General features: G+C 33.3%; 1 protein-coding gene across 1 annotated transcript in view; it reads left to right on the forward strand.

The window, feature by feature from the left end:
* LOC149788556 (uncharacterized) overlaps window positions 1-16,554 on the forward strand; it is a 100,429-nt gene that overhangs the window by 36,926 nt on the left and 46,949 nt on the right. Inside the window, exons 2-4 of the mRNA XM_089974592.1 lie at window positions 4,176-4,267; window positions 6,588-6,835; window positions 13,031-13,184. Coding sequence (XP_089830718.1) covers window positions 4,192-4,267; window positions 6,588-6,835; window positions 13,031-13,184 — 478 coding nt within the window. The 5' untranslated portion in view covers window positions 4,176-4,191. The remainder of the gene's footprint in view (window positions 1-4,175; window positions 4,268-6,587; window positions 6,836-13,030; window positions 13,185-16,554) is intronic.

Here is a 16,554-nt window from a genome sequence, read left to right on the forward strand (position 1 = left end):
AAATTAGATTATTAAAATCTCATTGCTGCACAATGTATTGTGTTCCTTTATGGACCATCTTTAGTGAATGTGTGAAAATAAAATATAATTGGTTATAATAATAGTCTTTGTTTTCTATTAGGCCTTCCAAGATGGAACAGTGCCTCCAACATGTTTATAAATTATAATGTATTCAGTTTTGATGTAGTAATGAGAAATGAGAAAGTACGTGTTTTCAATGATGACAAGAATATCTAATTTTAAGAACTGAATATTATTGAAGTTTCTATGGAACCATGACAGTAATCTAAATTCTCGTATTATTTGTAGATGGAACAAATTACCCTTTAAATGTGCTACTTCATTTCATTCATAACAATGACAGACACATTCCATTGTAGTAGATGTGTCTGTATACTAAATTGTACATAAGATATACATGCTTGAAATACTTTTATTTTATATCTATATTTTAATTTAGATATATGGACTATGTACTCAGAAATAAAGAATTCTTAAATTCTTATCATATTAATGATGGATAAGAAAAGGGTCCATTTAGGGACCCCTATTATTTGTACTTTTTGTCAAAATATTGTGGAGAATATAGAATCATTAATCAAACTATTTGCTGATGATAGAGCATTATATATAATAGTTGATAACCAGATATCCGCTGGTAAAATCCTAAACACTGAGATTCAAAAGATACATGAATGGTTTAGACGATGGTTAGTTACATTTGATCCAAACAAGACTGAATCAATGCTAATAACACGAAAATAGAACCAGATCCACCATCCTATAGTAATACGCATTGCTGAAACAAACATACATGAGGTTACTCTTAGCACAAATATCTGGGCATTATATTATCCAGTGATACCACTTGGCATGCACATAATAAATACATTTCCGTAAAAGCCTGAGAGAAAATAAATTGTTTAAAAAGTCTAAGATTAAAACTAGATCAGTTATCCTTGGAAGAAAATGTACAAATCTTATATTATTCCAATTTTTGACTATGCCGATCACATTTGGGACAATTGTACAATGCATGATAATGAACTCCCAGAAAAAACTAAATGTTGAAGCAATGAGAATAATAATGGGTGCATCTGTGTCACAATTGTATCCTGAAACTAACAGGGAAAGCCTGAACTATCGCCCTTACAAGCATAAACTGCTTCATTTATTTAAAATTCACCATGTTCTAGCTTCTGCATATGTTTAAGACTTGATTTTACCGTTATTTACAGAACGTGAGACCTACTCCATCTGATCTTTATAAATCTTCTATCCCCAATGTAGAATGAACTTTTTCTGTGACTCATTTCTACCTTTTTTTATTTGAATATGGAGCCTGTTATCCATTGAAGTGAGAAACAACTCAATATAATTTTAAAGTCTACTTGCAACGCGATAAAGAAACCACTCCATGTTATGACTACATTGGCGATAGAATGTTATAAATCATACATGCTAGGCTAGGAACAAACTGTAGTAATTTAAATTACAATTTATATATGAATCATGTATCTAATAATAAGTATTAGTTGTGCAGTGAAATTGAGAATGTAAAACACTTTATTTTAGACTGTTCCAAATATTCAAATCTTAGAGATCAAATCCTATACACACTACCTTTTTCTCTTACAACTAAAAGAGTATTGTTTGGCAACCCTATATTAACCATAGAAAACAGCACAAAAATAATTTTAGATGTGCAAAATTATATATGCCTAAGAGATTTAATTAATTGACTGAGCACTTGAATTGCAGTTAAGTAGTTCTTAGATGTTGTTATGTTTTGCATGTAAGTGTATGCATATTTTTCTGTAAAACCATTGGTACCAGCATTGAGATCGTTGATGTTATATTTTCTTTCTTGTTAGTGTTAGCGAGACAGTGCTAAAAAGCTTATGCTTTCTACTGAATTCCGCAAATGATTTGTTTGTAATTGCATTTGACAAAGTTTCTCAGATAAATATGGTTTAAACTCTCAAGAGAATCAACTCAACCCTTTTCCTGAACACCATTTTCCAGCAAAGATAATAAACTCTACTCTTTATATGAACACCATTTTCCAGCAAAGATAATAAACTCTACTCTTTATATGAACACCATTTTCCAGCAAAGAAGTCAACTCAACCTTTATATGAACACCATTTTCCAGCAAAGAAGTCAACTCAACCTTTATATGAACACCATTTTCCAGCAAAGATAATCAACTTAACATTTTTTATATACATGAACACCATTTTCCAGCAAAGAGAATCAACTCAACCCTTTACATGAACACCATTTTCTAGCAAAGATAATAAACTCTACCCTTTATATGAACACCATTTTCCAGCAAAGTCAACTCAACCTTTATATGAACACCATTTTCCAGCAAAGATAATCAACTTAACATTTTTTATATACATGAACACCATTTTCCAGCAAAGAGAATAAACTCTACCCTTTATATGAACACCATTTTCCAGCAAAGATAATCAACTTAACATTTTTTATATACATGAACACCATTTTCCAGCAAAGATAATAAACTCTACTCTTTATATGAACACCATTTTCCAGCAAAGAAGTCAACTCAACCTTTATATGAACACCATTTTCCAGCAAAGATAATCAAGTCAACCCTTTACATGAACACCATTTTCTAGCAAAGATAATAAACTCTACCCTTTATATGAACACCATTTTCCAGCAAAGTCAACTCAACCTTTATATGAACACCATTTTCCAGCAAAGATAATCAACTTAACATTTTTTATATACATGAACACCATTTTCCAGCAAAGAGAATAAACTCTACCCTTTATATGAACACCTTTTTTCCAGCAAAGATAATCAACTTAACATTTTTTATATACATGAACACCATTTTCCAGCAAAGATAATAAACTCTACTCTTTATATGAACACCATTTTCCAGCAAAGAAGTCAACTCAACCTTTATATGAACACCATTTTCCAGCAAAGATAATCAACTTAACATTTTTTATATACATGAACACCATTTTCCAGCAAAGAGAATAAACTCTACCCTTTATATGAACACCATTTTCCAGCAAAGAAGTCAACTCAACCTTTATATGAACACCATTTTCCAGCAAAGATAATCAACTCAACCCTTTACCTGAACACCATTTTCTAGCAAAGATAATAAACTCTACCTTTTATATGAACACCATTTTCCAGCAAAGAAGTCAACTCAACCTTTATATGAACACCATTTTCCAGCAAAGATAATCAACTTAACATTTTTTATATACATGAACACCATTTTCCAGCAAAGAGAATCAACTCTACCCTTTACATGAACACTGTTTTCCAGCAAAGAAAATCAACTCAACCCTTTACCTGAACACCATTTTCCAGCAAAGATAATCAACTTAACCCTTTAACTCTTTACCTGAACACCATTTTCTAGCAAAGATAATCAACTCAACCTTTTTTTATACCTGAACACTGTTTTCCAGCAAAGATAATCAACTCTACCCTTTACATGAACACTGTTTTCCAGCAAAGATAATCAACTCAACCTTTTTTTATACCTGAACACTGTTTTCCAGCAAAGATAATCAACTCAACCCTTTATATGAATTCTGTTTTCCAGCAAAGAGAATTTACTCTTCCTCCAAATCTAAGATCATTATAGGGTCACAATTTGATAAGTACCAAAAAAAGTTTGAGCTGTTCAAAAATTGATCTCAATTTTCAGGTGCTTTTGTTTGGTATAGCATGCTTTTCTTTGGTATAGCATTCCAATTACACCACCAGCCCCTTTTTTTCTTCTAATTTTCATTTCTGCAGAAATGTTTCATTTATGTACAGTTTTGTTATGGACCTTATGTATGTGTGTGTGTGTATTTTGCTCTGCTTATTTAAGACTGTCCCTTCTTCAGGACGTAACATTTTGGTACTGCAAAAAATGGAGATATTCGTGTACTGAGTTGTACCATAATTTTGTATATGCCATCATGCAGGGTGGGGTTGTATCCATTGATAAAAGTTTGTATCATTCTCTCTAGATATGCAGCCAGCTAGCTAAAAATATTTCTAATTAATTTCATTTATCCAAGAACGTCATTGTTTGTTTCAGTTTCAGAAAGCTGCTTGGTACCAATGTGAAAACTCGCAAAGCAGTCTTGTGTTGCAGGATTCATATGCATTCATTTATTTTCCAGTGGAGAAAGAAGAACGATGATGGTCTGTGTCAGCTTCTCATTTGTTGTTATCCTGATGTGTGCCTATGCAGCAAGTGCAGAGGTCACAAGAGGTGAGACATTGTTGACTATTTCTTTTTATTATATTGTATTGCATATTTATTTATTTATTCATTCATTTTTTGAATCACGCTCATTTTGAGATGATTTGAAAGGGAATATCATTTTAATCCCACAATCGAAAAGATTGAAGGTCAAACTTTAATTTTGTCATGAATATTGAGGTTTTCTTCAATATGTAAACAGTTTAAAATCTGGGTTTGATATTATTTTTGTTATTTGGTGGTCAGTGACCATCTGGAAGAAAAATCATTTGTGTTGTTACTCCTCATACTTGGTCATATCAGCATGGGGTTGTAATTGAAAGTCTTGTAATGTTGTCTAGTAGTGGTTTCTCCTAAATAAAAATGGTGCTAATCTAACATGCAATATGGTCACCATGGCAGCCATCTTGAAACATGTGCATGAAATGAATGAAATAAAAGTAAAAGTAAACAAATGGTGTAGTTATTAAAGTTCAAGTGTCTGCTACTCACCTCCTGTTTTTTTTCTTCATTTTCATTTATGTATCAATGTATCATATATATACATAGTTGTTTATGTCCTTTGCATTTCCTTGTGTATGTATGTTTTTGTGTACTCTGCTTTTCCTTGTGTATGCATGTTTTTATGTCCTCTGCATTTCCTTGTGTATGTATGTTTTTATATCCTGTGCATTTCCTTGTGTATGTTTTATGTCCTCTGCATTTCGTTGTGTATATATGTTTTTATGTCCTCTGCATTTTCTTGTGCATGTATGTTTTTATGTACATGTACTCTGCATTTCCTTGTGTATGTATGTTTTTATATCCTGTGCATTTCCTTGTGTATGTTTTATGTCCTCTGCATTTCGTTGTGTATATATGTTTTTATGTCCTCTGCATTTTCTTGTGCATGTATGTTTTTATGTACATGTACTCTGCATTTCCTTGTGTATGTATGTTTTTATATCCTGTGCATTTCCTTGTGTATGTTTTATGTCCTCTGCATTTCGTTGTGTATATATGTTTTTATGTCCTCTGCATTTCCTTGTGTATGTATGTTTTTATGTGCTCCACATTTCCTTGTGCATGTATATTTTTGAATATGTGTGTAAACATATTATTGACTTGTATATTATATGTATATTATATGTCTATTTTTTTGGGGGGCTTTAAGGTAGATTAATTTTTATTGGTAACTAATTGATCCAACCTCTAAAAATAAAGTCTTTATTATGGTTATTATTATTATTATTATTAAATAAAAATGTTGCTGATCCAATATGGCTACCACACATTAACTATCTTGAAATCCTGTTATTGCAACTCCTCTTGGAGGCCCCAAGTGGCCGAGTGGTCTACAGCACTCTGGTATAATTGGGCCAAAATGAAAATTTTATGGATCTGAACTCCAGTATGTCCACATTGAAAATAATGCTGTCATTACTATTACTCAGTGGAAGGTCATTTTAAAATGGGAATGTCATCTCAGCTTGGGGTTATTACTAAACAACTTTTCATGATGTATATAGCTGGTCCTAATGGTGCCATTCAGCAATCGATATGCATGCCACAGTGGCCATCTTGAAATTCTTCTATCTCTTCTGAAAGAATGGTCATGTCAACAAGAGTTTTTCACTTAAAGACTTTTTATGATATCTAGTTGGTCATAAATAAAAATGGTGCCAATCTAATACAATGATAAAATGACCATCTTAAAAACCTTATTACCGTTACTTCTAGTAGAATATGCTGGGCATATTGACATCATGCTTTCCTCAAAAGAATCCTTAGAATGTCTAGCTGGTACTAAATATAAATGGTGTCAGTTGGATACTGAATATGCCCACTACTGCATACATCTAGAAAATCTTTTTATCGTTACTTCTCCAAAATGGAAAATCATATCAACATCGGGTTTTCACTCTAAGACTTCTAATGATTCCTTGTCGGTCCTAAATGAAAATGGTGCCAAGCTGACGTCCAGTAATACCACCACAACAGTTAAATTGAAGATCTTACTGCAGCAAGAATGTCAAAGATGTTTTAGAACACTTGGCAGTTAGATGGAAAAAATGGTCTTGTATAGAACTCCTACAAATTCTTTTCAGCAGTAGAGCATGTTTATTGGGGGGAACTCTTGTTTCTTGGTTTTCTTACCAGTTTTAGTAATCATCACCAGAGTTGCCATAGCAATGTACAGTATGTGTATCATTGTCATGTGACTTTGATCATGGTTGAATCAACCTTGTCATATTTGTGTTAAATTCCATACATCCTCATGATATTGACAGGTGATACATGGTGTTCCACATAAACTTTGTATGTTTACTGAACCTTTTTCTTTCTTCAGTGTCTCTTGATGGGCCAGACAGTGTTTGCGATGGTAATCCCCTTGAGGTCAAGGAGGGAAATGAGCTGCAGCTAGTTTCCAAGGGAATGGTCCAGAAAAGCATGTGCAGTGTTAGAATGAATGTGCAAAGAAGCCAAAACTGCCGTGGTGTCTGCTTCAATCTGAGAAGTTCTAACTTTGCTGATTGCTCAGCCAAATTGATTACCACTGAAATTCATTTTGGAGAGTTGGTGTCAGACGTCATTAAGGTATATTATAATCTCAATTCTTGCTTTTATTTTAACCTGTGTAGAAATTTCAAAGAAAATGTGGGGATAATGTGATCATGTCAGTCTGGACATGCAAACACAAGTTCATGTCTGCGTGAGTAATGTCATACAATTCCTTATGAAGTTTAAAATAGAGACGTAATACTTTGTGATACATTTGGGTATGTATATATGCAAAACGTTTTAGAATTAATCACCTAAATTATTTCAGTGACTCCCAAAGTTTTAGTATAATGTGCATGAGAATTAGTATGTGTCATAATTAACGAAGTCTTCATTGGGAGATTGAGTTTTGAATAAGTCCCCTCAGGTAGTATCCCAGGAATTGTTCTGGTTTGCCTTCCAAGACCAACATCTGAACAATTAGCATTGCTAACACACACACACACACACAGATATATACTGTATATATATATATATATATATATATATATATATATATATATATATATATATGCACAGAGTAGTATTATAATGGGCATTTTGGATCAGGCTAGCAGATTTAGGTAATGCCTTGTATATTCCATGACTTTTATTACTATTACACTGCTTGTTGCACATGAGTGTATGATTTAAGCAAATGCACATGAACTCATGATGAGCCTTCCCCTTTGTGCAAAGAAGTCAAGTTACTACACTAGATGCTACAGTTATGCCAATGAACTGGTGGTATACATGCTGGCAGACTGATCAATAGTTACACTAGCAAATAGTTACTCAGTTTTTACTGCCTGTACCTGTTTTTGGTTTCTAGTGCCCAGGTTCCATAATTGTGCATGGATATGTAGGTACTTTTCTATTTCCCCAGCAACAATCAGACAGCCATTGAGTAGAATTTACTAATCATACTGAGACTAATTTGTGCTGCTGCTAGAGATGTTCTGATATGCATATGTGAATGTAATCATATTGAAATTATTTTACCATTGCCACCAGTCACACTGGTTGCTGTTGATATGGCTGCTGCAACAATTCCAATTGGTGTGCATATGATAGTTTTTGAAGTCACAATTCAAGCAACACCAAGGCCAACTGTAGTTGTGGTGGTGATTCTATAAATAGCATCCACAACCATACACACATCTTTCAGTGGTTGTGTTTTGTAAAATGCAGGAGAGCTACAAACAGCTCTCCTGGTACTGTTGAGGAGAGTTATTCACTCAAATATTTATGACATCATCATTTGTGGCATATCACATCTTATACAGTGTGACCCTGCTATAACATGCTGGTTGGGGTCCATAGAACCTTACTGTGCTCTAGGCCAAACTGTGTTTAAACCAACCAAGTCATTTAGCTGAAGAAAATCATGCAGGTAACAAAAAATAGTTGGGTGGGGTGGGGTTAATAAAAGTGGACTTTTGATCAAATGAAGGCACTAGTCAGAGATACATTTATGTATTGATAACTTTCATTTATGTAGTACAATCGATAATCTGTTAAGTATTGTATGTGTATATGAAAAATCACAGGTTTTAAAATTCATGTATTGGTCACATCCCATTAGAATACACAAATACCACATATGTAAAAAATGGTAGTCTTCATTTGATGTGTTTATCCAGTTGTCACTAAACAGTTCACTACGTTAATGGCATCAGTAGGACATGGTGAAGTTTTTTACATGCTATACTCAGATATACTTAAATTGGTCAAGATTTTGGTAAACTGGAGACAGCTATCATCTTGTTGGGGCTATTCACAGGGAAAGAAAACATATGTACAAATTAAAAAGTTTAACAAACATCTTTGCAAGATACTCCATCTTCAGTTAACTTGACAGCCAGATATCTGTAGTTTCAAAAGATTGGAAATTTAATTTGCATTTTATACTGCCATTGATAGCGATCGTAAGCATAAACTTTTCTCTTGCAAACAGGAAACTTACACAGCACAATAACCGTGTTCCAGTCACTTTGGAAATTGCAACAATCCTTCAGATTCCATCACTTTTATTTAAATTTTGTGCTGACTTCCTTTGATGAAAGGTCCATTGTGCTTATTGAAGATTGTAGTCAGCTTTCTATGATGAAGGTTGCATATGTTATTGAAGTCATGGCTAAAGGACAGCTTTGGATGATCAGATATATGCCTGTTCCTTATTGCAGTAGTTGCATCAGATAATGGTAGGACATTGATTGAGACTGAACATTCTTTTCATTTGCTTGATATTTATACAGAAGTTGCTTCAAAGGTAATCAGTCTTCTTTGAAGATTCAGCAAAACTATTTTTTCTGGGTATACTTAAAAAAGGAATTATCCATTTGGTCAATTGTAGCAGTTATTGTTCCAGGCTTCAAAGGTTGGTTAATTGTGGCTAGCATGATTACTGGAGTGTATCACGGCATACACAGAGTTGCTGCCAGGAATTTTCTTAACTGGGGGAGGTACCCCACACCTACCTCCAGAGGAAGGGGGGAATCAGGGGGACACTGCTGAATGGGAGCTGATGAGTGATAACATTATCATAAGGTATATGCATACCAAATTTAAAATGAGCATTTAATGACTTCATATCACTTCCTGGACAACAAAATATCCAAAATATCTGCATACTGAATCTTGTTGGTTGCACAGCTTCTCTGCTTCTTTAAAGCCTCTGAAAATGGGAAATAGTCTATAGAATCACCTTGTATCAGAATAAATATCAGTTTATTCCCTTTTTCTGATGTTAAGAGTAGTGTCAATTCTGTTTCGTGAGCTAAATCCCTTTCCACAATCTGCTGTTTTTAATGGGAAAACTGCTACAATTTTGGCAAATTTAAACAAACTAGTGACTGGTCTTCATGATATTCAATCTTTTTTTCCCACAACTTGATCATCTTGCCTGTCAGATATTTCTGTTGTAGCATCACATTGGTTGCAAGACTTTATGCCAAGGTTGTAGCCTTTGATCAACATAGGTTAACATGTGCAACCATTTTTGTTTGTGAATGGTTTATCTTTATTATATTCTTGACAGATAACATTCCTCCATTTTGGTTCTTTCCTGAACCAGTTGTAGGTAATCAATGTGTATTGGAATTTCAGTTCCATTTCTTCTCTATTTATCAGACTCCAGTTCCACTTACTTTGGACTCCATTTTGTCATTCATAAAACTTCCTGCTTGTAATGCTTTGTTATGGTTGAGACAATATAATTGGAACCCCTCGATAAAAGCTCTGCAGCAGATCTCAGTCATACAGATGCTTGTATTCAAGCACTAAATCTACCAGTATAGCTTGATTGAGATCACCAGCCAATAGGACAACTAACACTTAATTCGACAAACCTTAATTTATTTTTTGTTTTTAATAAAAGTTAGGGAAAAAAGCATGCTTTGGATACAACAAATTATGGGAACCACAAATAATTTGCATGATCTTTGAGAAATTGCCTGACTAATGATATTTGGGTGAGAATCCCACATCACGCAACCTGTCAGCCTCTCTGCATACAGTACTCAGGCCAGATGTCAGCATTATAAAGCAGATTGTGATATACATGTGACAATGCACTGAAAAGATGGTTTAAGAGCAGATAAGAATTATGATAAGAATTCTTTATTTCAGATTACAAAGTCCATACCTCTAAATTAAAATATAATTATAAAGTAAAAACATTGTAAACATAAAAGAATATATATATCTTGCATACAGGTATACAGATACATTTAAAACAATTAATTGTGCCATGCATTGTTAAGAATGAAATTAAATGGCACATTTAAAGAGTAATTTGTTCCATCTACTAATAATATGAGAATTTATATGAATGTTTTAGTTCCAAAGAGATTTCAATATACAGTTCTTACTATTAGATATTCTTGTCATCATTGAGAAAAGATACTTTCTCATTACTTCATGAAAACTGAATACATTATGATTTACAAACATGTTGGAGGCACCGTTCCACCTAGGAAGACCTAATAAAAAACGAAGACTATTATTATAACCCAATAACTAGTTTTCTTTTCATACATTCACTAAAGTTTGTCCACAGAGGAACACAATACATAGTGCAGCAATGAGATTTGAATAATCTAATTTTGATATTCAATGAACAATTCTTAAATTTATGTATGACCCAAATAGGTATAACTGTTGACATAAGTAAGAGCATTGCCGATAAGATGTACAGAGGGAGGAGACAGTAATTTGAAAGAAGTTGGCTGAAAGACCATGCATACTGATTTTTTTGTATTATAGATTATATCATTCTCAAATGCGTATTGTTCACATATCTTTAATAACTTCCTTAAACCCGTGATAGAAGGACTTATCAATGACATACCATCAGCAGAACTAAAATTGTTAAGAAACAACACATTTAGTGGCAGACGTAACCCCTCGTAACACTGACCGAGATTACGATTTAACTCATCTATATTTATATTAAATAACAATGGGGAATGAATACCCACTGCCTCACCCCATTGGTTACATGGAAAGCACTAGATATTACACTTCCCCATTGCACAGATACAACTGTTTGCCATTCCAGTTAATTAAAGTATGAACTACATGTATGTAGACAGGTATCAATCAACTTTTTAAAGAGTGTCCAGTGATGACCCTATCAAATGCCTTGCTAGTGTCTAAAAAGCATGCAAACACTGGGCTGTCATGTTCTACATAATAGCTAACAGTTTCCTTAAAGGCATATATGCATACATAATCTGTTGAATGCTGCTTTTTAAAACCAAACTGATTATCGGAGATTGTGACTTCACATCTTTGCAGTATGATGCATTCAAATATTTTTGAAATAATAGTCGTAAGAGCTATAGGTCTGTAGTTATTTTTGTCAACAAAAACAAATAATTTGTTTATATAACAGTAGATTGATTCCAGTGCATTTTATATCAAGGTTGTGGCATCCTTTCATGGTGCCTCGGAATTTCTCCACTCCAACCCCAAGATTATATATGGTTTAAACAGCCATCAGTGTCGCAAAACATTTCCAGATGGTATATGTTGTTGTTAATAAGGGAAATAATCGCAATTTGCAACATTGATGAAACCCAGCATCATCCATGAATAAACATTTTACACATTATTTTCATGTGGTACATGTGTATTTATTAGCATGTAAATATGTGCACAAACATGGTATGTATTTATTAGCATGTAAAAATGTGCATAAAAACATGTGGCATGTGCTATGTGACATGTGGTATGTGTTATGTGGTATATTGTACATGGTAGGTGGTATGTAGCATATGATATGTGGTCTGTGGCATGTGCTATGTGACATGTGGTATGTGTTATGTGGTATGTTGTATGTGGTAGGTGGTATGTAGCATATGGTATGTGGTTCATGGTATGTGGTATGTGCTATGTGACATGTGGTATGTGGTAGGTGGTATGTTGTACATGGTAGGTGGTATGTAGCATATGATATGTGGTCTGTGGCATGTGCTATGTGACATGTGGTATGTGTTATATGGTATGTTTACATTGTAGGTGGTATGTAACATATGATATATGGGCTGTGGCATGTGCTATGTGACATGTGGTATGTGTTATGTGGTATGTTGTACTTGGTAGGTGGTATGTAGCATATGGTATTTGGTACATGGTATGTGCTATGTGACATGTGGTACATGTTATGTGGTATGTTGTACATGGTAGGTAGTATGTGGCATATACTAAGTGGTACATGGTATGTGGTACATGTTATGTGGTACATGTGGCATGTAGCATGTGACATGTGGTACATGGTATGTGGACATGGTATGTGGCATTTGGTATGTTGTATGTGGTATAGGGCATGTCAGAACAGTAATGACTGTATAGTGGCAATTCAAAGTAAAGTTCAACAAATAAAAAAATAAAGAATTGCATAACATTTTTGAGGAATATTAACCTATCCAAAAATTTGAACATCAAGTACACCTGCCTAGAATTCGCCATCTCTCTGGAGTTGAAAGGACTAGTAGATTCATTAATTTCATTGACCTGCTGAATCTTTACCAGTCCTTCCCACAAAACAATGCCACACAACATGATTGACTAGTGACTGGAGTATTGAAATTTTTAATATAAAAATAAAAAATGTATATAAAAATAAAAATAAACAAATGTATATAAAAATACAAAGGTAACAAAAATAAAATCTTAAAACTAGTGGTTAAATTTGTCAAACCTTTTTTGGACAGAGCTTAGCAAAACCCTGTTTTTATATTTACACAGGAAGAAACCTGCCAGAAGTCTATGGAAGTCCCATGGTGTAGCAGTGCCCACACACTCAAATTAGATCTGGTAGTTAACGATATGGAGATAAGTCCCAATTATAACTTCAGCGCCACTGTGTACCCAAGATGTGGAGATGATGTTGTTTATAGACGTAAATATATAGCATTTGAATTTTAGTGTTTACTATTATTACAACTACATAATGGATATTACACTGAATGCATGAGTTGGTTCTCTGCCATTCCATGTATCACAAGCATGATAGACGCCTTAAGACACTATAGCATGTAGGAACAATAATGATGATGAATCTTTTGATGATGGTGGTGATTGTTGTTGTTGTTATTTTTGTAGAGTTTAACACCATTTTTCAGCACAAGATAGGCTATACATGGCAGTCAGTATAACTGGTGGAGGAAGAACCCAGGAAAACCCTGGGAAGAACCACAACCTACAGCAAGCTGCTGGCAGCTTTCTCACGTATCCATGTTAGCCAAGCCTGAGACTCAAACCCATGCAGGCAGAAGACACTAGCATTCCATCAATAATAATCATGCTTATATATCCTATAAGACACTCTAGCTTGCATGAATGATGATGATGATGATGATGATGATGATGATGAATTTGATGATGAACCCTATAAGACATTCTAGCATTGCATTAATGATGATGATGATGATGATGAATTTGATAATGAACCCTATAAGACATTCTAGCATTGCATTAATGATGATGATGATGAATTTGATGATGAACCCTATAAGACATTCTAGAATTGCATTAATGATGATGATGATGATGATGATGAATTTGATGATGAACCCTATAAGACACTCTAGCATTGCATTAATGATGAGGATGAGGATGGACCCTATATAAGGCACTCTAAAACTATATGAAGAATAATACATGTGAAGAAGAAGATGATGATGATGATGAGGATGATAAAAGACAAAAAAAAATTGTACCAGTGTCCAAGGTTTTTATTTTTAAATGTCTGAGGTCAACCTTGGACTTACAAGGTGTTTTGCAACAAATATATTCTGAGCTTTCCTAGGATTCCTTGGACACCTCCCTGTCATAAAACATCACACCAAGAATGGAAGCAAGTTTTACAGAATATAAGAATACATTTTATTTTCAATTTGTTCAACATGTACAAATAAAATTTTTAAAAGGTCCAAATATCAAGAATGCCCATAAGGTTCCTTTAGTGCCAAATTGTCCATTTAATTTTGAAAATCCATCCATCCATATACTGGTTTTGTGATGGGTTTAGCACTTCACTGATTTTCTTGTTTATCATCGCCTCTTTGATATTCTGCCATTTCTTTTGGATCAGTCCTGTAAAAAAAATGATACTGGTTGAAAATATAAAATGTGATGAATTAATAAAACAAATAGTACGCATATAATATAACTGTTATTGGCAACCGTAAATTTACAAATCATGTTTGGAATCCTTTAGTTCTGAAAACCCTCAAAACACTATATTTCTACAATGGACTGTTCTTTGAGTTTGGGACCATCATTCTAAATTGTTGATAAGAAATACAGTCAAGATTATATTCTGTTCCTGGTTTAATGCCTTACACGTTCAGACTAATGTATTTAATCAGTTATAAGATCCGGATGCATCCCTTTAAAGATATTACTAAAATTATTCAGAATTACTATCTTATTATTTCATTGTACTGTAATCAACCCTTAAAGATATGACACAATGCTTGTTGCTTATAGAGGTTTTAGAAAGTTTGAAATTGCTGCATTTTCATCTTACCCTGGTCATTTTTGGTGTCACCTTCTTAGTCTGTTTTGGTGTTGCCATCATGGTGGTCTATTTTATTGCTATTGTCTTAGCCATTTTTGGTGGTTTTGGTGACTGTGGATTCGCATCTTTATTTGTTTCAACCCTTAATTTTAAAAAAGATGCAAACTTTTCAACTAATATGTAATACATTCATGCCGTTTACCAGTACTAGTGATGGGAATTGATTACTTGGGGACAAAATATATATGCCCATGTTTATTGCATAAAAATATGTGTTTTGCATGTAAACCTTTAAAAATGAAACTAATAATCATTTTAATTATGTAACCTGACATCCTTTATAAAGTTAAGAGATCAGTGATGCTTGCATTTTTCACATTCTTATGCAACAGGTAAAATAGAACATGAGATCGTTACCATGGATGCCATATTTCCTTTTCAATTAGACAAACAGAAGAAATCCATTTTAAGTACTGTTTAATATCATCCACATATGATCCAAGGTCTATAAAGTTGTTGAACAGTGGCCATCATGTGATGTCATGAATCACTACCTCGTATCTAAAATTAGAATGCAGCAGCAATTTTGGACAAATACATGATAATATGGCAGGCCAGTACAGTTATTTAAATTATAAAATACTGTACTTAAAGTTAATGGATACAGAAATTTAGCATTTCATCAGTAATAATAATAATAATAACAATGAGGACTTTGTATAGTGCCTAATCTTTAGAAGCTCTAAACACTTTACAACATTAGACAACACCTGTAAGACAAAAAAACATATATAATGATATTATTACAGAAAACAAACACCATGAAATTAGAAAACATAAAAACATACTATAAATATTTAAGGTAGGGAACATTATTAGGTCTTTAAGTTTGTTCTTGCAGTCAAAATAAATGAGTTTTATACAAGGCTGTAATGAATCTGATTGATTGCTTTGTAGATTTTCTTGCTGCCTAGCAACCTATACGCATTGATGTTCTGTTCTATTCTTATACATCTTTAATACTATTCATAAGCCTATTCTTCTGATTTAATGCACTATAATAATGTCCACACACTCTTATTCTAGATCCATTTTTGAGTCATTAAATATTTTTCTGATTTTATTGTTCTTTCAACAGTTTTAAAACAAGACTTCATTTTCATGTTTAATAGTAATAATTCATAATTAAAACCACTATTAATTTTCTTCTAAATTCAACTAATTTTAATGGGCTTGTTTGCTTTACTCTATTCAAATGAGCATTATGAGTTAAATAATTTTTATCATTAAAATATACTATATTCTTGTAATTCACTTCAAAGATTTACAACTGAATCGTACAAAGGTAAAATTAGAAAAACAAGAACAATAATAAGAGTTATTACTATTTTTATTATTATTATTATTATTATTATTATTAATCCGATATCTATGGAGGGTAAAAAACAGTGCATTAAAGCAGGAATGCTCAGTCTAATTTCCAGACTTTTTTTTCATGACAATTATTTTTTTTTTAAATCCCTCATGGACAACACACACAAGCTATCAATGAGATAAAGATAAAAACAACAGAAAGGTTTACTGAACACTTTATATGTATGTCTGAAAACAATACGGCTGATGGCACAATGCCTAGTGGGTAAACGACATCATATTTATAGCTCGCAAAACATCCCTATTCCCACCAAAAACAGATGAAATTGACTGAAGAACTGATGCAGTGTACAGCTGGCCTTTGAAATGAGAG

Source organism: Sinohyriopsis cumingii, chromosome 11 (genome assembly GCF_028554795.1).
Source record: "Sinohyriopsis cumingii isolate HCF-2022 chromosome 11, ASM2855479v2, whole genome shotgun sequence".
NCBI lineage: Eukaryota > Metazoa > Mollusca > Bivalvia > Unionida > Unionidae > Sinohyriopsis > Sinohyriopsis cumingii.